This window comes from Rattus rattus, chromosome 10 (genome assembly GCF_011064425.1).
Source record: "Rattus rattus isolate New Zealand chromosome 10, Rrattus_CSIRO_v1, whole genome shotgun sequence".
In the NCBI taxonomy this organism is placed as follows: Eukaryota; Metazoa; Chordata; class Mammalia; order Rodentia; family Muridae; genus Rattus; species Rattus rattus.
In genome coordinates, this window is record NC_046163.1 from 63,512,617 (window position 1) to 63,532,327 (window position 19,711).

The following is a 19,711-nucleotide window of genomic DNA, read 5'->3' on the forward strand; positions in this document are numbered from 1 at the left end:
TGCTTTTGCCTTTGCACCTGAGCAATCCAGGCAAGACTTTGCAAGTAAGTGTTCTACTCTTGAGATTCTAAACTCTCAGTCTTCAAGTATTTCCTGAAGCCCTTTGCCAGTCTTTTAACCATGACTCTGAGTATTTGTTGGTCTGATCATCTGAGGCAGAATCTCTATATCCCTCTGACTATCATCTATCATGAGGATTTATCTGAAATATCTAAAGAACTCTTATTTACTAACAAAAATAAATTCTTTAAGATAGTGTTTACTGAGTAGCTCAAGATGGCCTTAAACCCTTTTGCCTCAGACACCAAGTGCTAGGATTACTGGTTTACAAAGGACTCTTCAGAGTTTGTCTGCCTGTCCATTTCCTCATTTCCATGTATGCCAAGTGCTCTCCCACTGGAATGTATTCCTAACACCAATCACTCTCTATAGTCTTTAACTTTTTCTTTAAGTTCTTTGAGACAAGGCTTCAAATTCTATGAGGCCAAAGATGACCTTAATCCTGTTATCACCAGGGGACATAGCCCTTAACTGCTGTTGGCAGACTGAAGACCTCCTCAGAGGAAGCCAAGGGGCCAGAGTTGAAGTTTATTATGTGATTAAGCATGGGAGTTGACAAGTGCTCCAAAGAGGAAGTACATCACGGTCACACTTCACGGTCTTAGCAATAACACTGACGTTATTATTTTTAAAGGTTATTTAAGAATTTGGTCACAGGTTGATCCTGAATTGTACTGTTCTCACTGTAAACACAAGAAAACAGTATCGTGATGTTCGTAGACCGTCCTTAAGCTCACATGCATGTAGGCCTCGAGCCCGTATTATTTTCTCTCTCTTATTTGAAGATGCTTCTAAATATAAAACATTGTCGATATTGGCAGGCTTCACTACAGATATTAACATCTGGAATTCTTGATTCTCAGGGGCGTGAGGTCCAGCAAGCAGCTCCTTTTTCTCCCCTTGTCCCCATAATTTTCTGTATTTCTATCCTGCCTCCTAGATGCTGGGATTGGACATGAACCACAGCAAATAATTCCTGGAAACATTTCCTTTTAGACAAAAATGAAGAAACGGAAGCTCCCCTATCCCCAGTGTAACTCGTCTACTTTGTGCATGTGCTACTGCCCAAGAATAGACTAGTCTATCGTTCGCCAGCTTCCCTCACTTAACGACGTGTCTTAAAGTCTGTTCCTTTTCTACAGCGGAGTAGCACCTCACTTGCGCCCTAACCTGATGCAACTGGAGCGTGCGATTGAAGGAGGAGCCGGCGCACAGTGATTACGGTCAATAGCGTTCTCCAGACGTCAGTGTCCGCGGGCGGGGGACTGAAGAAAGGTTTAAGCGTCGTGGGCGCGCTGTGATGACGCACGAAGTAACCTGCCTTGACCTCTGCATTCGTGGCGCGTGGAGTGGGGCGGAGCGAAGGTGCCTCGGCGGACGCATATTTATGACGTTTTGCAGCATGCGCAATGACACTAGCGGTCGCGGCCTGTGGGGTGGAGTCAAGGCTGCGGTGCCTTCGGTCGCGCGCACACGTTGCATCTCCTAGCTTCCTCCTGAACCCCGTGTTACGTTCGCGGCGGGGAAAACAGCCTGACGAGTAGACTGCAGCTCCTGGGAGATGGCGGCGCTGTGCCTTACGGTGAACGCCGGAAACCCTCCACTGGGTAAGGGCGCCGCCGATCCGCGCGGGTTGCATCAGCCCGAGGGTGCGGGGTAGGTTCCACGGCGGTCATGCTGAGGAGACTCACGCCCCGGGACGGGCCTGCTATACAGGGAGCCCAGCCCCGGGAGGCTCCGGCCTCTGTCTGCTCTGGGCACGGTCTCCCGAGGCCCGCCGTCCCGGGCGTGGGGGGACAGGACGAGAGCCCTGGCGGGGAGACGCGAGACTTCTTTCAGATGCGACTCTGCCAGGGTCCCAAGCGGCTTCTGAAGTGGAACTTAAAACCCAACTGTCTGCGTGTAGCGTCCTTTTAATGCTGTCTTCCCAGTTCTGATCAGGAACCTCCCATCCCTTCCTCACGTCTCAGGGGAGATCTGAATTCACTTGCCCCACTCTCCCTTAGGTTGTCGAGTTAAAGTGAACAAGGTCAGCACTTGGAATTTTAGCTGAGGCTGCATTTGCTTGTGGTCCAAAGCAGTAATTACGGAAAGCCGTAGGAACGCTGCGGACTGATGCGACCGGCTATTTTACTACACACCCTGTGGACGTAGTGAAAGCCCAAGAAAACGTAGTCTTTCGTTCCATTTGGAATTGAATTTTCAAAGTAGCTAACGCTATTGTTAGATAGTTTAAGATTTCTGCCTTTTCATTTCTTTGGGAAACAACACAAAATCATTTGACCATGTAGACTTGGAAGTACTTTCTACTAGTCAAAAAGCCAGCCCTTTGAATACAATTGGCCATGTGGGGCTGATGAAATTTCTTGCAATCTCAACTTTGACAGCAGTCTGTGCCTATTGGAATGAAAAGATATTTGTTTATGTATTAATGCGCTGGGATACAGCTCAGCTACTTTGCATTGTAGGCAAGCACTTGACTGTTGATTCACACTCACCAGCCCTAAAAATAGAATGTAGTAATCATTTGAAATGTTTTAAAATGATACCATTTTAGCATTTTCCTGTCCCAGTATGCTAGCCTCACAAAAAAATCTATAAGCCCTAAAAAAAGTAGTTGTGATTTTTACCACTAGATGATATTGACCTCGTGGCTGATCCTGGAGGCCTGAGTTGAGTCCTGGCTGCTGATTGCAGTCAAGGTTCCTTGGTTTGTTTTACTCTGTAAGGAAGGAAGAAACCTCACCAGTGCTGGTTGCCAGAATTTAGTGAAATTACAGGAGAAATTTTTTCACATTTTAGATGTTCAACACATAGCTAACCTATAGGGTTTTTTGGTTGTTGTTGTGTGTTTGTGAGGTTTTTTTTTTTAAACACTGCCTTGAAAATCACTGCATGGGAACAGGAGATCTGAGGTCTGTATCCTTAGAACTCAGAACCAAATTCTGCTGGTATTCTGGAAGAGAGTCTTTAATTTTGTTTGCATTTTAAACTCTAATTCAGTTAAAGAATGTATATTATTTTTCTGCTTATGCCTCTTTTATTTTTATTCTTTATTGCCAATTTAAATCAGATATATATTCTCTTTAAGTAATAAAGTTGGATTAAATATTTAGAAAAAACCCATCACATTCTGAGGATTTTAGGTCATTTTGTGTGTGTGCATGCATGTCTTAAAATAACTTTCAAACTCACACATAGAGCTTTCCCCCATCCTACTTAAGAACATAGAGCTTATTATGATGCTTCTTATGTATCTCCTACAGGGGAGGAATCTCTACCTGACTTCATACAGGAAGCATAGGTTGATAGAATTCCACCCAATGCGCAGTCTTCTTTGTTGTCCCAGTAGTTCCCAGCAACTGGAAGGACCACGCTCTATTTGCCTCCTACTGTCCTAATCGCCTGGCTTCTTTCAATGTGGAATGATTCATTAGCTTTCCCTTGGCTTTAATAGCTTTGTCTTCTGAAGCTGCCAAACTCTTTTTTATGTTTCCCTTAATTGAGTTGTTAAAATGTTTCCCAGCGGTTGGATTCAGGCTATCCATCCTGGGCAGGGATGGTGAAACTATTCCTGCTGTACATTGCAGCCCATCAGTTGGTGTCTGAATTTAACTTCTCCGTTCTAGTCTTGAACATTAAGGTGCCACCTCCCCATCATTGTGCTCTTGTCCCACCACTGTCCCCCAGAGCTTTCCCCTTCAACTAAAGGCCTTTTACTTTATTTTTCATTAATTAATTTATTTACTTTACATCCCAATGGAAGTCCTCCTTCCTCTTCTCCTTCCAGTCCCACCCCACAACCACCCTTCCCATTCCCCTCTTCCCTCTTCAGAGAAAGGAAAGGCTTCTGTGGGTACCAATCTGCCCTGGGCCATCAGGTTGCAGCAGGACTAGGCCACCGAGGCCAGACAAGCCTCCCAGCTAGGGGAAAGGGAAGCAGCAGACTCAGAGACAGGCCCTGCTCCAGTTGTTAGGAGATCCACATGCAGACGGAGCTGCACACCTGCTACATATGTGTAGAGGGCAACCGAAGACATTTTAACTGAAAGAACTCAGAGCCGTGCAAACATTTCTCTTTTCACGAACACCTCATTGGTTTGGCTTCCATTGTTCTATCCCGTCAATCTTGGTTATTAAAGTATGTGACCTTGCAATTTGATATTTCCTTTTACATGTATTAGCATTTTTCTCATGTTAAACTCACAACAAAATATACTTGAAATATTTTATTTCCTATTTAAAATTTTTGAGAATTAGTTGACTTGGAACTTGCACATATCTAAGTTCACCAATATCAGTTGTATGTTTTAATATCCACTGGCATCTGTGTGCAGACATATGTGATATATAACCCTCCATTACAATGATGCCAAATATTCCCATGACAGAACATTTTCTCTGTCCCCGGCATCTGGTAGCCAGTTGCCTGCCTTTTGTTGTTTTGTTTTTCCTTTAGGATTTTGTGTACACTGATTCATACCATATATGTCTTTATATAGGCAAGATAGTGCTTTTGTGATTCATCTTGCAACAAGAGTTCATTAGTTTTATATGCTAGACAGGATTCCCATTATGGATATGCCAAGATGTATCTCATTTACTTGGATTGTCCTGCTTTGTCCCTCCAATGTTTTGTGTTTTTTTAAAAATATATTCCTTTTGAGAAGCCCCTTCTTGTCTCAGTCCGCTGTGCACAGCTTTGGGCCATACCACAGGCAGGGAGAAGCCCCTTCTTGTCTCAGTCCGCTGTGCACAGCTTTGGACCGTACACAGGCAGGGAGAAATCCCTTCTTGTCTCAGTCTGCTGTGCACAGCTTTGGGCCGTACACAGGCAGGGCGATTTGTAATGCACAGAAGTTTTCTGGCTCACAGCTCTTGAGGCTGAAAAGGCCAAGACCAACCAGCCGGTTGCAGTGGTGGTCCTGCTGTGTCATAGATCCTTGAGGAACAGAGAGACAGCACAAACCCTCCTCACTGTACTAGTCCTTTCATGAAGGCTCAGATCTCCTTCACCCTTTGCTGGTTACTGAACCTAGGACCTCCAACAAGGCAAGCCTTGTTCTTTAGGTTTCAGAAATGATCTTGTATAGCCCAGGCTGGCCTTGAACTCCTTATGTTCCTGCCCTGGCTTCCAGGATGCTGGGAATACAGGCATCATGCTTGACTCTATAGGACCCTTTCTTAATACTGTGACCACGGCAACTAAGTTTCAGCATACATTTAACAGGGGGCAGACCTGCAAACCACAGTCAACATAACTTAGAGAGGAAGACAAACACTCAAACCAGCACACTTGTTTTCTATTATAATAAGCCTTGCAGGATTACTGTGCTTTCTTTGATAGGGCTTTGTTCCCAGTGGAGCATAGCATTTACATAGGAATGAGTGTCTGTGCCAGTTTTTCATCTTAAGCAAATTAAAGAACATAGGACTGACTGGTGAATTTACTCACTGTGTTAGGTGCCGAAAGACAGCATTACAAGGTGTTTTAGAATTAGAGATCTGGACCATTTGACCTGCATTCACAGGCTGACTGCTGTGTTTAGCCAGGGTACTGAGATTGCTGTTTAACCTCTGCAAGCCTCAGCTTCCTTTCTGCAGTGGGTATCTTGAGGTATCTTGAGGTTGCTAAAGAGATGAAGTTGTGTGACTGTCAACATTCAGCATAGTACCTAACATATTGTATTCAAATATAAAAGCCACCATTCTAATTTCTTACCCTCTTCTAGGGGAGGAAAGGAATTTCAGTGTCACTAACTGGAAGCTGAACACAGTTACAAGCAATTGAACTATACTAACAATGGATTCTGATTTGTTACTTCTCTAAGACCCAAGATTAAACTGTATGATGGGCAGGAGTCAGGGCGGGGATCACATCTTACAGGACTTAACATTGGATTATTGATTCGTCCTTATTGCTCTGTGACTTGGGTTATAAATACTATCTTCTTTTTGAAGAGAAATAAATCTTTCATGTTGTCATTTTTAGAAGCTCTGCTGGCAGTGGAGCATGTGAAAGGTGATGTCAGCATTTCTGTGGAAGAAGGGAAGGAGAATCTTCTTCGGGTTTCTGAGTAAGTGCTTATTTATATATACCTTTTCTGTTCTGAACAGCATTTAAAAATACATAGCACCGAACTTTCTGGGTGTATTGTAATTGCTAATTAGGTGGATTGTTCCTAGAAAGATGTTTCATTTTGTGTGTGTGTGTGTGTGTGTGTGTGTGTCTGTGTGCATGTGCTCCTGTGTGTACATGCATGTGGAGGCTAGAAATCTTCCTGCCTTAGCATCCCGAGTACTAGAATTACAGGTTTGCACTACCATGCCAGACTGACTGTCCTTAAAGTTAAAGGGGAAAATTGGGGCTGGAATATAGCTAAATCTGGTAAGAGTATTTTCATATTTTACTTGAACCCCTTAGTGGCCCACCACCATGAATGAAAGAAGGAAGGAAGGAAGGAAGGAAGGAAGGAAGGAAGGAAGGAAGGAAGGAAGGAAGGCAGGCAGGCAGGCAGGCAGGCAGGCAGGCTTTTTTTTTCTTTTCAAATATCAGGTTAGACCTTGAGGTCCTCACAAGTTGCTGTGAGTTTGAATGAGAGACTAAGAGCCTCAGGGCTGGTCCTGTCAGCCGTGAGCTGTGTCAGCGATGTTCTGTTCACTTGGTGAATGTGATATCAGAATCTACAGTCCCTCGGGTTGATTAGACTGTCCAAAGAAGATTTTATATTTTACTTGTTAAAGAGGAAATTTCCATTTATTTGGGAATGGGGTAGGGTGGGCGGGGGTGAGACAGACTCTGCGTCAGTTACCCAGGCTGGCCTTGTACTTTGAGCACTCACTTCTGAAATTTTCCTATTACTTTCTGGTTTATATTTCTTTATGGTTTGTATCCTGTAAGTAATTATGTTTGCCACACAGTGTGGAAGGCTTGCTTACTTGCTCACTCCCTCACTCGTCTTATGCTGGTGGTTTCCTTTATTAACATGTCATGTTTGGCTGTGTGGTCCACTGGCCTGAACTCCTGAATTCAAGCAGTCCCGCTGCCTCAGCTCTCTGAGTCTGCAGGAACTTGCCACTGTCTGGGTTTGTTAGGATTTTGTTGGGATTTGACTTGTTTTCTTCCCTTGAAAGTTGTATTTCTTTTTGATTATTACATTTAATAACTTAATTTAAAATTACTCTATTGTAAATCCCATTTATGTTTTTGTCACCACTAATAAGATGTAGAAACTGAAAGGTGGCGCAGGTACTCTCTAGACTGAGGCAGGAGGATCTTGAGTTCAAGGCTAGTCCAGGATATGTGAGACCCTATCTCAAAAAATAGAACAGCCTGTGAGTTAGCTCAGTGACTAACGTCTGTTTCCAAGCCTGGTGTACTGAGCTCCATTCTCAGTGTCCACAAGTGAGAAGGAGGGACCCAGCCTGTTCTCTGACAGACAGACTCCGTATGCAAACTATATGGTATGCTGGACTCTAAATAAATATATATGTGATTAAAAGTAAATTTGTATTCAATATGAACATAAAACACAAGATAAATAAATATAATTAAAGATGCTAAGAAACAAAAACCTAAAGGATGAAGTGTCATATAGAAAATCTGCTCCGAAGTAAATTAAATTTAGGTGGATATTTTAGAGCAGATTGGAATTTGATAGAAACAGTACAATCAAATTAACACTTTTTTTTTACTATGTTAGAAAAATGGTAAATGTTAAGGTTTTCATTTCTGCATTTGTGACTCTTAGGACTTTTGATGAAGCAACTATAATTTACATAATGCTTGCTTCTAGGAGTGTGGTGTTCACTGACACAAATTCAATCCTGCGCTACTTGGCTAGAGTTGCAGCTACATCTGGGCTGTACGGTTCTAACCTGATGGAGCACACGGAGGTAAGAAAGGAGTATGTATGTTCCTGTATGTTTCGTCTTGTGCTTTCTCTGTTTGGGAGCACTGTTGTGAATTGACATGTGATATTAGTCGTTATAAGGATATGAACAGAGCTTAATCATAGGCCCAAGGGAAGGAGTGTTTGTGCTTGGCTTGCTTTTTAAAGCAGAGACCTCTCTGCTGTGTGGCCCAGGCTAGTCAGTCAGCTTGTGTCCTGTGTGGGTTCCTTGCATGTTTCTTTTCAGAAAGATACGCTGGAGGAGTAGCTCCAGTAGACTTTTAACATTGTTGGCCTTGTGTGGGATCCCCAGCACTGCAAAGGAACAGACTTTGGCTCTTGGGGTTCACAGTCTCTGTCCAACCAAGTGTGTTGGGTCATGTAGTGCTATGTAGTGCTGTCTTCACCTGCCTGGCCGTGAGCATTTCCTGGTCGGATTGCACTGTCCAGCTCATGCCCCTCACTTTCAGTTACAGAGAAGACAGCAGGCCTAGAAGGAAGGGCTGGGTGGCTCACTTGCAGGTTTTGGGAGCTCATTTTCTTTCGTAAGTTAATGATTAATTACAACAGTAGCAGGTCAACCAACTTTCAGTGCTACTCTGTGGATGCAGTTTTTCTCCTGTTCTACCTAGTTACATTCTACCTTAATTTTTGTAAATCTCACACAGTTCCAAAAATAAACAATGACTTTTCTTTTGATTAGGTCTCACTGTATAGTCCAGGCTGGTGTCCACACTCCATCTTCTTGCCCTGCTAGGTTACATCATGTGCCAACACACAGGGCCCAGGGGGAGGGGGGCAGAAGATGCATTTTAATTATTGGCTTTTAAATATCTTCCAGTGGATTAGCTTCCAGGAGCTTAGTTAGTCCTTCCCACTGTCAGTTGTCAAGCAGGTTTCTTGTTTTTTGCCCCCTGTGACCTTCCATGTACCTGGTTTTTAAAAAAAAAAAAAAAATCATGGGGAAATAAACTGTAGAGATGACATTTATTTAAGTGACATATTAAACCCAGATTAACAGACTTAAACTCATGTAATGATACGTTGTATAATTTGATGTAAGAACATTTTTGTTCTAGCTGAGGAAGCCGAGAGTACTTTGTTTCTTTATTAACTGTGTGACCATTTTGTTTTGAGGCCTGGGCTCTGGGGTTCATTCTTCTTCTATCTTTTGTTCACAGATTGATCATTGGTTGGAGTTCAGTGCTACAAAGTTGTCTTCGTGTGATATGGTGACTTCCGCAATCAAGGAGCTTAACCATTGCCTGTCTCTGAGAACGTACCTGGTTGGGAACTCTTTGACTTTAGCAGATTTATGTGTTTGGGCCACCCTAAAAGGTACTAATGCTTCTCTTAAAATACTTGTGTTTTAATGTTTACAGTGGTTGCTGTTTTGAGTGGGGCTGGGGGTTATTTTTTGAGATGGGTCTGGTCTTGAACTCTTAGGCTCAAGCAGCCCTTCTGCCTCAATCTCCCAAGTGGCTGGGACTACACAGATGTGTTGTTGTAATATTATAAAAATAAAAAAGTAACCGTTGTCTTTTACCTCACTCGGTCTACACCTCGGGTGTCCCAAGATATCTGCTAGATATCTTGGCGGAAACACAGCCCAGCCGCACACTTTCCTACACTCAAACCCTCACATAAAAGAACACACAACACAGTAATCTTAGATCCAATTGATAAGATATAATTGCCCACTTAAACATACAAAGCCCGGTACCATCCATCCCTTAGGAACATTGATAACAACCTGTAAATACACAGAGCAGAATCTTAACATCACCTGCCGTGGCTTCTCCCCTCTCTCCTCCGCCCTGTCTCCTCCTCTCTCCCCTATCTCCTCCTCTTCCTTCAAACTTCTCTCCCGCCCATCCTTCCTTCTCCTCCAATGACAGGCCTCCTTCTATTCTGTACCTGCCTCACCTGTGACATCATCCTACACAGATGCATCATGGTGACCATTCTTTTTGGTCATACACTGCGGTGCCAGATGAAAAATGAACACACCTGCCTTTGGTGTTGTCATCCCTGCTAAAGAGATCCTCATCCTGTTTAGCACTTCTATCTAAGTGACTGCCTTACTCTCAACCATTGTGTCCAGCTTGGGACTGTGAGGGACAGATTAGGGAGGTATTTGCAGTGTTATTCTTTTCATGGTTCCTTTTTTCCTCTTGTACAATAAATTTACAACAGATGTGATAATGTTCTTAACAACATGGGAAACAATTAACTTGAAAAACAAAACAAAACTTCCTGAGATATAATTGATATGTAAAATCTGTATTTAAAATTTAGAGTTTGAAATGCTTTGACATAATTTATAGTTGCAGTAATTTCACCACAGACAAGATTGAGTATACATAATGCACTCAAAATGTGCAGAAGTCTACAGAGTCCATCAGTCTAACAGTTTGATGGTGAGGTAGGAGTTTGTGGAAAAGGTGCGCTTATGGAAGAGATTGAAACCTCAACCAGTCATGTACTACAAGTCAGTAACTTTGGAGTAAAGTTACATAGGTTTTTATGACATGAGATCACTGAGGTCACAAGGCCAAAAGAGAGGCAGCCTTTAAAAATGTAATTTTGACTGTGTAGCTTCTATCTGATTGGTGGTTTTATATGGAGTTGTAATTCTTAAAAGTACAATGTCTGAGAAAGCACTGATCACTGGACATTACTTAAGATGATGTAGGCAGACTACCTGTTCTATGGAATCTTCGGACCTATTAAAAGCTTAAGTTGCATGAATTGGCTGGCAGAATTAGAAGTCTGTGATGTACTAAGAACAACATTGTCAGTGTGTGGTTGAAATGGGGCTAAACAGTTGTATACTAACAAAGTTACAAAGTTGGAAGGGGACGGAGTTGGTGACCCTATAATCAACTACTTGGTTATCTTAGCTCGTGTTGTTTTCTTTAGTTTATCTACTGAAGTGAAGCTTGTTCTTACAACTCATGTGTGGTGGGAGAATGGGATCCAGTATTGAACTTGACTGAGTTCAGCTGGAGAGTATTTTAGCTGCTTTGTTCCGAGTGTTTCAGAGACAGAACTAGGTACCCCAGGCCTGCCCAGCCTCCTGAGTGCTGAGCAGTACCATACCTGACCTCCAGGAAAAGCGAGTCTTGTGATTTCTACAGCATACACTAAACTGTTAGGGTTTCATTGCAGAAGCCCGCCTGTAAGCTTATTTCATTACATAAATTAACCGTGACTGGAACTTTGCTTTAGATTTGCTGATTTGGTAAGGATTTTAAAAAAATTATGTCCTCTTACAGGAAATGCTGCATGTCAGGAGCACTTGAGACAGAATAAAACCCTAGTCCACGTTAACCGCTGGTATGGCTTTCTTGAAGCCCAGCAGGCCTTCCGTTCAGTTGGTACCAAGTGGGATGCTTCAGCAAACAAAGCTACAGGGGTGAGCTTTTAAAGCACTTACATATTTTTGCATTGCAACTTTATGTGTTTGTAGGTGCACACAAACTATGGTATCCACGTTAAGGCCAGAGGTCAGCTTAATGGGAGTCAGGTCTCTCCTTCTACCTCGTGAGTCAGGGACTTACTGTATATCTTCAAGCTTGTAGCAAGTGCTTTACCTGCTGAGCTATCTCTGTTTTTTGGGTTTTTGTTTTGTTTTGTTTTGTTTGTTTGTTTTTAATGCTGATGTAGTATTTTCTGGGGATGACATATTAGCCCCAACATCAGGGTGTCTGCTTGTCATGGTCAGAGCTTGGTATTGGTTCTGTGGCCCTGCTTTAAAAAAACTTCAAAAAAGGTTATTTCCATTTAAAAAAAAAGATCTTAGATCTTATTTTGTTAAGTTTTAGATACATTTAACTGTTCAACTCCATAAAAAGCCCTGAACTTTATATCTACAAGATTGTGTCCCCAATGGATGTTCTTCATCTAAACTCCATGTAATGAAAAATTTGTGTATTGTTTTTGTTGTTTTTTTGGTGCTGGGGTTGTGTCCTACTATCTAATGATACCCAGTCACCTATTTTATGACCAGACTTCCTTCTTTATCCTCAACCTTCACTGAATTTTGAGCCACTGAGTTGTATCTTGGTAAATTCTGTAGGAGGATGACACAGAGTTCAGCAGAGAGGTCCTCCTTCCAGGCGACAAGTATTCTCTTTTGATCTGCTTCGCCTACTAGATAATCTGGTTCTGTATTTGATGACACAAGCTGGAGTCATCAAGAAGGGGGTACCTCAGTTGAGAAAATGTTTCCAATAGGCAAATGTTTCCTGTAGACAAGCCTCTGGGGCATTTTCTTAATAGATGATTGCTATGGGAGAGCCTGGCCCACCTGACAAGCCCAGTTTAAAGCAGCTTAGCAAGCCACGGAAGCAAGCCAGTAAGCAGCAGCACTCTTCCATGGCTTCTGCTTCAGTTCCTGCCTCTAGGCTTCTGCTTTGAGGTTTGAGTTTCTGCCTTGACTTCCCTCAGTGGACCATTACCTGGGATATATGAACCAAATAAACTTTTTCCCCTATGTTACTTTTGTTCACGGTCTATATCACAATATAGCCACCAAACAAAGACACTAGGCATGCATAGTGACATTTGACTCAGTGAAGGTTTTCTGATACAGTAAAATTTATAAACACTGCTAGTTTGGGTGTAGAGGTCATCGTATACTCAGATGCTTTCACTGAAACTCTTTACTCATCTTTCAGCTTTTCCCCCATCTAATCCATCAACAAGTCCTATTGAGAAATTTTCTTACTATTGTTGATTTTATTGAGGCCCCATTAATTCCCGTGTTATTAAATACTATAATGTTTTTACAAAAAAATTATTGGTGTGTGGGTGTTTTGTCTGCACAGCATGTCTGGTGCTTGTGGAGGCTAAGAGTTTGCTGGAACTGGAGTTATACATGGTGTGAGCCTCTGTGTGCATGTTAGGGATCAAACCCAGATCATCCTCAAGAACAGAAACTGGTCAAGTCATTGCCACCAGGGCCTTTCAAGCCATTAGACATTTCTCTGTGTTTTGGATCCAGTCTATCTCAGCCTGTGTTCATGCACCCAGCACCTGTTGACTTGACACATTTTTCTCTTGCACACCTTTGTGTCTCTCTTTTAAGTGGCTCCTTCTCCTTCTTGTCTGATACATTTCTACTTATTTTTCAAGATCCATCTTGGGTCTTACATTCTGTTATGATTTTTCCTGGTGACACATCTGCTTTTTTTTTTCCCCCCGAGCTGGGGACTGAACCTAGGGCCTTGCGCTGCTTGCTAGGCAAGCGCTCTACCACTGAGCTAAATCCCCAACCCCGACACATCTGCTTCTTAACTTTAACTGAACACCCTTACAGCACCGCCCTTTAAATGTCTCTGCTAACCAAGGTTTGGTTTTCTTCATGTTCCTCAGTTGATTTGGAATCTTTAGAGAGTATGGACAGTCTAGTTGTCATTTTGCTTGTGACCAGTTTTTGACAAATCAGTGTACTGACAAACATTTAGCCATGTGTGTTTTTCCTGTGTCTGCTTTGCTTTCAGGCACCTGACAGAAAACAAGATATTGGGAAATTCGTCGAGCTTCCGGGTGCAGAGATGGGAAAGGTGACAGTCAGATTCCCCCCAGAGGCTAGTGGGTAAGGAACGCTACCTGCTTGTAGCCAGCACACTGCGTGCACACGCTCTTCAGTTTGCATTACTTCCTGTCGCTGAGTTCATCTGGAAGACTACGGCCTTAAGGGTGGGAGCAAGTCTAAAAGGCCTGCTTAGTTATTTACAGCTAAGGTTAATTTATAGTTTTAGTTCATTAAGGCAGTAGAGACAACATCTAAATTTCATTGTAGATTTTAAAAACAAATAAAATATCCATAGAAAGTTTTAAATATAAATAAGAAAGTGTCCATATATAGAAAATCTTGCGTTTTGCTTATACTTAGAGGTTTTTGCAGCCTTTTTTCAGTAAGGATTTGTATTTATACCTGCTCCTTTATAGTAGATGTTACAGTAGCATTTAGTTTTCTAAAATAAAGGAAAGGAAAATTTGAAAAACTATTTAGTGCTTTCTATTAATTTTCAAGTTTCTCAAACCTATTAACTCTTGACACATACAAAAATAGTTCCCTGCACTTCCCCAGCCTGAGTGGAATCTGTGCCTGGACACGTTAGTCATTCCATTCTCTCTGAAGCACCCCAGTGAGGTTTGTAATAGAGTTCTTCCAAAGGTGCTAATACAAAAGCAAACCTCCCTGTAGCAGCCTTCCTCGGGAGGTTCAGCCTTAGGAGACCATCACACTATCATTCTGTGTTTGAGATGATTATGCTTCCTAAATTTAATTCAGATCTTGCATTTTTATACTCAGATCTTACCTTACTGGCAGATTATAACTCCTTGTTTTCTGTTTAATAGTTCTTTTTGTTACTAATAGCATTTTGAAATTCTCATTTTGGGATGGCGGGGCAAAGATGAGACCAAGTTTGATATAGCCGAAGTTCGCCTTGAGCTCATTCTGTAGCGAGGCTGGCTTTGAACTCCTAATCTTTTTCCCACTTCCCGACTGCTGGAATAACAGGCATATGCCTCCACCGCAGCCAGAACTCCACATTTTGTTTTGACATTTCTAAGTTTGTCAGTTTAGATTGGGAACTGAATGCTAGACAGAAGAACACGAAAGGGCCTGGAGAGATGGGACTTCCACAGGACCCAGGCCCAGTTCCCAGCACCTACATGGCAGCTCACAACTGACTGTGACTCCAGTTCTAGGAGATCTAATGTCCTCATCTGGCCTCTGCAGGTGCCAGACACAGACATACAGACTAGCAAAACACCTATATACATAAATTTTATTTCACTAATTTTTTTAATTTTATGTGTATGTAAGTGTGTGTCCACATTCTGCAGGCAGGTTCCCAAGGCATTGTGGGTGCTGGGAATTGAACTTGGATCATCTGTGAGAACAGCAAGTGTTCTTAACCACTGATCTATCTCTCCATCTCCTAAAAATAATTTTTTTAAAGAAAGAAATGAAAGAGAAACAAGAACTGAAAAAATCTACAGACTTGATCAATGGGGGATTGATTGATAGTTGGCAAGAGAGATTTGCCATGAAAAATACCTTACATGGTTCACTTTCCACAATATTTTAGATCGTTGGTATTTTGTTACTGTGTACTATGAGAGGTCACATGAGAGGTGACCTTAATGACTTGGCAAAGGGTACTTTTATTTATTTAAGAGTTATTTGTTTATTTTATGTATATGAGTACACTGTCGCTGTCTTCAGACACACCAGAAGAGGGCATCAGATCCCATTACAGATGGTTGTGAGCCACCATGTGGTTGCTGGGAATTGAACTGAGGACCTGTGGAAGAGCAGCCTGCTCTTAACCTGGTGGTAAAAGGTCTAACTCTGGACTGTAAAAGGTATTTTTAAATAGTATGTGTTAGAGGTGCCATTCATCCTTTTTTAACAACTGTCATTCATTAAAGTAGTCTCTTTTTTTTTTTTTTTTTAAAGATTTATTCATTTATTATATATAAGTACACTGCAGCTGTCTTCAGACACACCAGAAGAGGGCATCAGATCTCTTTACAGATGGTTGTGAGCCACCATGTGGTTGCTGGGAATTGAACTCAGGACCTCTGGAAGAGTAGTTGGGTGCTCTTAACCGCTGAGCCATCTCTCCAGCCCTAAAGTAGTCTCTTACAACTGATCTTTAGCATGACAGTACTGTGTGGGAGTTGGAGCGTGACCCAGCATCCAGTCTTGCTGAGCATTCTTCTTTTGTTCGTGTCCTCAGATGACTGCGGAAAGGCTGTTGGAACCTCTTTTCTTTGCACATGAAGTCAGGAGGCTTGATGTTGCCTCCTGGTCTCTTGTTTATTCTTCCAATGTTTTATTTTGTTTTTGAGACAAGGTCTCAACTTGTCGAAGGCCCCCCTCAGACTACTCTTGAACAGACTGTTGCCGAGGGTGACCCCAGACTCCTGGTTCTCCTGCCCGTATTTCCATAGAAGTGGGGGTATGGACATGCGTCCTGTACTCATTTTGTGCACTACTAGAATTGAACTCAGGGCTTTATGCACGCAACACATGCATTATAGTAATGGAGCTATGCCCCAAGCCCTTTTCTCTGTACTCCTGGCTGAGTTGGTACCTACTAGATAGACAGAGCTAGTCTTGAACTCAGAGCCACCCTCCTGCTTCAGCCTCTCTAGTATGTTGTGACTTTGTGTGTGCCGCTTATATGATCGCTGTTATACAGACACTACCCAGTGTTCATAGCAGTAGCTCATGAATCCAACTCTGGGAGCAAACACAGTTACCGTCTGTTTTACATGTGGTTTCAGAAACTCTCACACCACGTGCTAATACTATACCAGACTTAAATTTCTACCATTTCTTTCTGGAGTCATAGTAACTTAAAAGTATCCTGTGTGTGTTTGTAAGAGAAAGAGTGGGAGCGGGAGGTGTGGCAGAGTCTAATGCAGATTATTGCTAAGTATGCACGTTCATCTCTTAGAGCTGCTTTGATATAGGTTGTCTCTTGAGAAGGCTAATTTTGTGACTTAGTAGCCACTGCTTCAGATCCAGGCACGTCTTCAAAGCATAAGAGGTTTCTGTCCACTCCCTTAAGCAGAAGATGGAGCCTTGAACATTGTGACTAAAGCTGAGCACATTAACTAATAATAGGATCAGTGGTCATTGGTGAAAGTGTTAAAACACTGCTTTTGTTTGGTTGTCATGTGTGTACATATGTGTAGGTACACATGTGTACATATGTGTAGGTACACATGTGTACATATGTGTAGGTACACATGTACCACATGTGGAGGGCTGATACTCTACTACCAAGGGAGGCCCAGAAATTGTGCTGAGGTCGTCAGGCTAGGCAGCCGGTGCTAACCCACTGAGCCATCTCTGTAGCCGGTGCTAACCCACTGAGCCGTCCCTGCAGCCCTGTGCTTCTCCTGTGACAGTGGTTACAGTGTGACTGAATGCAGCACTCACCATCCCAGACCGTCTCAGTCCCTTTCTGGGGACTCACATCCCTTTATTTCTTTACTTTATGTATGTGGGTGCCTTGTTCACATATAGATCTGTGCACTACATGTGTTTCCCAGATGCCTGTGGATGCTGGAAGAGGGTGACAGATCCCCTGGAACTGGAGATACAGATAGATGGTTGTGAGCTGCCACGTGGGTGCTGGGAACAAACCTGGGTCCCCTGGAAGAGCAAACGATGTTTTTTTTATCAATGGAGCCATCTCTTCAGCCCCTTATTTTAAACAAACTTATTTTTAATAATAGTTTTAGATTTGTAAAAAGTTGCAAAAATACAATAGAAAGCAGGCGCGCGCGCGCGTGTGTGTGTGTGTGTGTGTGTGTGTGTGTGTGTGTGTGTACACCCATACAGTTTTTTGGTTTATGTAAAAGTTGAATAATCAGTCTGGACTGCTGTCTAAGTGTTTTAAGAGCACTGATTTAGACCTGGGATACAGTTCAGTGAGAGGCTGTCTTTTTGACACGAGCAAAGCACTGAGTTCAGTCTCTAGCGCCCCGGATGTAAAAAGCAAAGACGTACTAAGGGTTTGCATTTCCTCCTCCCGTGTAGTTGAGATCAAAGATGTGCTCTCCAAGTAGGTGACTATTTTAAAACATTTACCGCACATACACACAAACTAATTAGCATTGCTAAGGGCTGTCTATTTAAACTTGCCTTGTGCCTATTTTTCTGCCTACTTGACAATGTCTTTAGCAATGAGGTCTCAGATGCATATTCTTAGGTTAGAGTTAGATAGCTCAGGCTGCCTTGGAACATGTGATCCTTGTGCTTTGCCTGCCAGTCCTCAGCACACTTGGCTTTGTGTGTTGCTTTTTACCATCGCTTTGATGGAGGAAGTCATTGCGGTACAGTGTTGCTGCTTTTTTTTTTTTTTTGTCATTATTATCAGCTGCCCATGGGAACAAACAGTATTTTCTTAGATTCCGGGTTGTAGAGTTTGGTGCTAGATTGGACCTTTGATATTATTTAGTTTAATATTTTCATTAGCATCTGAGAAAACTGAAACCAAGGAAAGTGGTCAAAACTCATAGCTTTTTTTGTGCCCCATTAACTTTCATGGTCTACAGTGACAGCAGCTGTCTTGGTTGCTTCTCTCCTAGTGTTAGATGATTGTTACCAGCCACGGCAGCAGCAGCAGGGTCAAGAGGTACACTGCTGGGCTACATAGGTAACAGTTTCAGAAGTTTTCCTTTAAATGACCATTTCTCTTGGAAGAAAGCAAAAGATTGTTCTTAGGACCATAATATTTATAATACCTTGCCCTCTGAGAGTTCACAGAGGGTTGTTGTCACGGTTACACTGTCCATGTTCTAGTCTGTTGTCTCTGTCAGTCACGTTTCCTGTTACAGCGCCTGTTGATAGACAGTAAAATGACTGGGGAGTGTTAACATTTTCTTTAGTTCTTAGCTCCTCAGAGAGTTAAGGGGAAGAGTCCCGTTGAAGCCTGTTAATGAGTTTCTCTGTGAAATGTTTTTGTTTTAGTTACTTACACATTGGGCATGCAAAGGCTGCTCTTCTGAACCAGCACTACCAGGTTAACTTTAAAGGCAAACTGATCATGAGATTTGATGACACAAACCCAGAAAAGGAAAAGGAAGATTTTGAGAAGGTAATTAAAAGTGTAGTGATGACCTTTTCTCAGAAAAGTGGGTTAAAATCAGAGTTTGATCTGATGCCTTCATGGTACGAGAATAAATTTGGTTTCATTGTTGCCTTTTCCCTCTTCATCAGTCTGTATTTCATGCCTAAGACTTAAGCCAAACGTAATTGAGCTCCCATACTTAAGTTTTTCTTTTCTCCAATTATTGTAGAATTTACTTAAATACCTTATTTTTATTTGAATACCAATTTAACTGGAAACGGGATTCCTTATTGTCATAGTCTTAAGTATCTGAATGAAATAAAAACTGCACAGGTATTTGTACGGTGTGGTTCTCTAGCTTTCTCATATCTGTATTTGAAGGACTTGTAATACAGTCACTGAGTGGCTGGTGGTGGTGTCACAGCATAACAGCTCTCAGGCTGAACAGCTCCACCTTGAGACCCGGTGGACATCTGGAAGCCGGTGCACTGAGTAGCTTTCTTCCCTTTTTTGACCTAAGATTGTGCATTATCTGCAGTCTTCTCAGGCTATTAAGACTGAGGGTGTTTCATTACATGTGCCCAAAATAAGTATCATGGGTTGAGAATGTGTAACAAAATGACAGATACAATGCTGGTTACTGTGATTTTTTTTATTTTTTTTAACTGCAGGTCATCTTGGAAGATGTTGCAATGCTGCACATTAAACCAGATCAGTTTACTTACACTTCAGATCATTTTGAAACTATAATGAAGTATGCAGAGAAATTAATTGAAGAAGGGAAGGCTTATGTGGATGACACTCCTGCAGATCAGATGAAGGTGGAACGTGAGCAGAGGACAGAGTCCAGACACAGGAAGAACTGTACGGCACAGTTTGTACCAGATTCTCATGAATGCACCTGCTTCCTTCTTTAAAGTCAAAGATGGAGCTTAAGACACATTTAAGGCTATTTCTCTAATTCTTACGCCTCTCTGTGTTTGTCTGAGGCAGGCTTGCTGTGTGTAGCCTAGCTGGGTTCAAACTTGAAATTCTCCTGCCTCAGCCTCGTAAGTGTTAGGATTATAGGGTGTGTCATTAGGCCCTGCTTGCATTCGTCCATTTTTTGCCTTGGGATCTAATCTAGGCCTGCACATGTTAGACTACTGA

General features: G+C 42.3%; 1 protein-coding gene across 1 annotated transcript in view; it reads left to right on the top strand.

Moving 5' to 3' along the window:
- The first annotated feature begins 1,470 nt into the window (after positions 1-1,470).
- The window catches only part of Eprs1 (glutamyl-prolyl-tRNA synthetase 1), a 68,163-nt gene continuing 49,922 nt past the window's right edge, over positions 1,471-19,711 (top strand). Inside the window, 8 exon segments of the mRNA XM_032915598.1 lie at positions 1,471-1,667; positions 6,053-6,137; positions 7,857-7,956; positions 9,134-9,290; positions 11,231-11,370; positions 13,460-13,554; positions 18,463-18,589; positions 19,234-19,426. Coding sequence (XP_032771489.1) covers positions 1,622-1,667; positions 6,053-6,137; positions 7,857-7,956; positions 9,134-9,290; positions 11,231-11,370; positions 13,460-13,554; positions 18,463-18,589; positions 19,234-19,426 — 943 coding nt within the window. The 5' untranslated portion in view covers positions 1,471-1,621.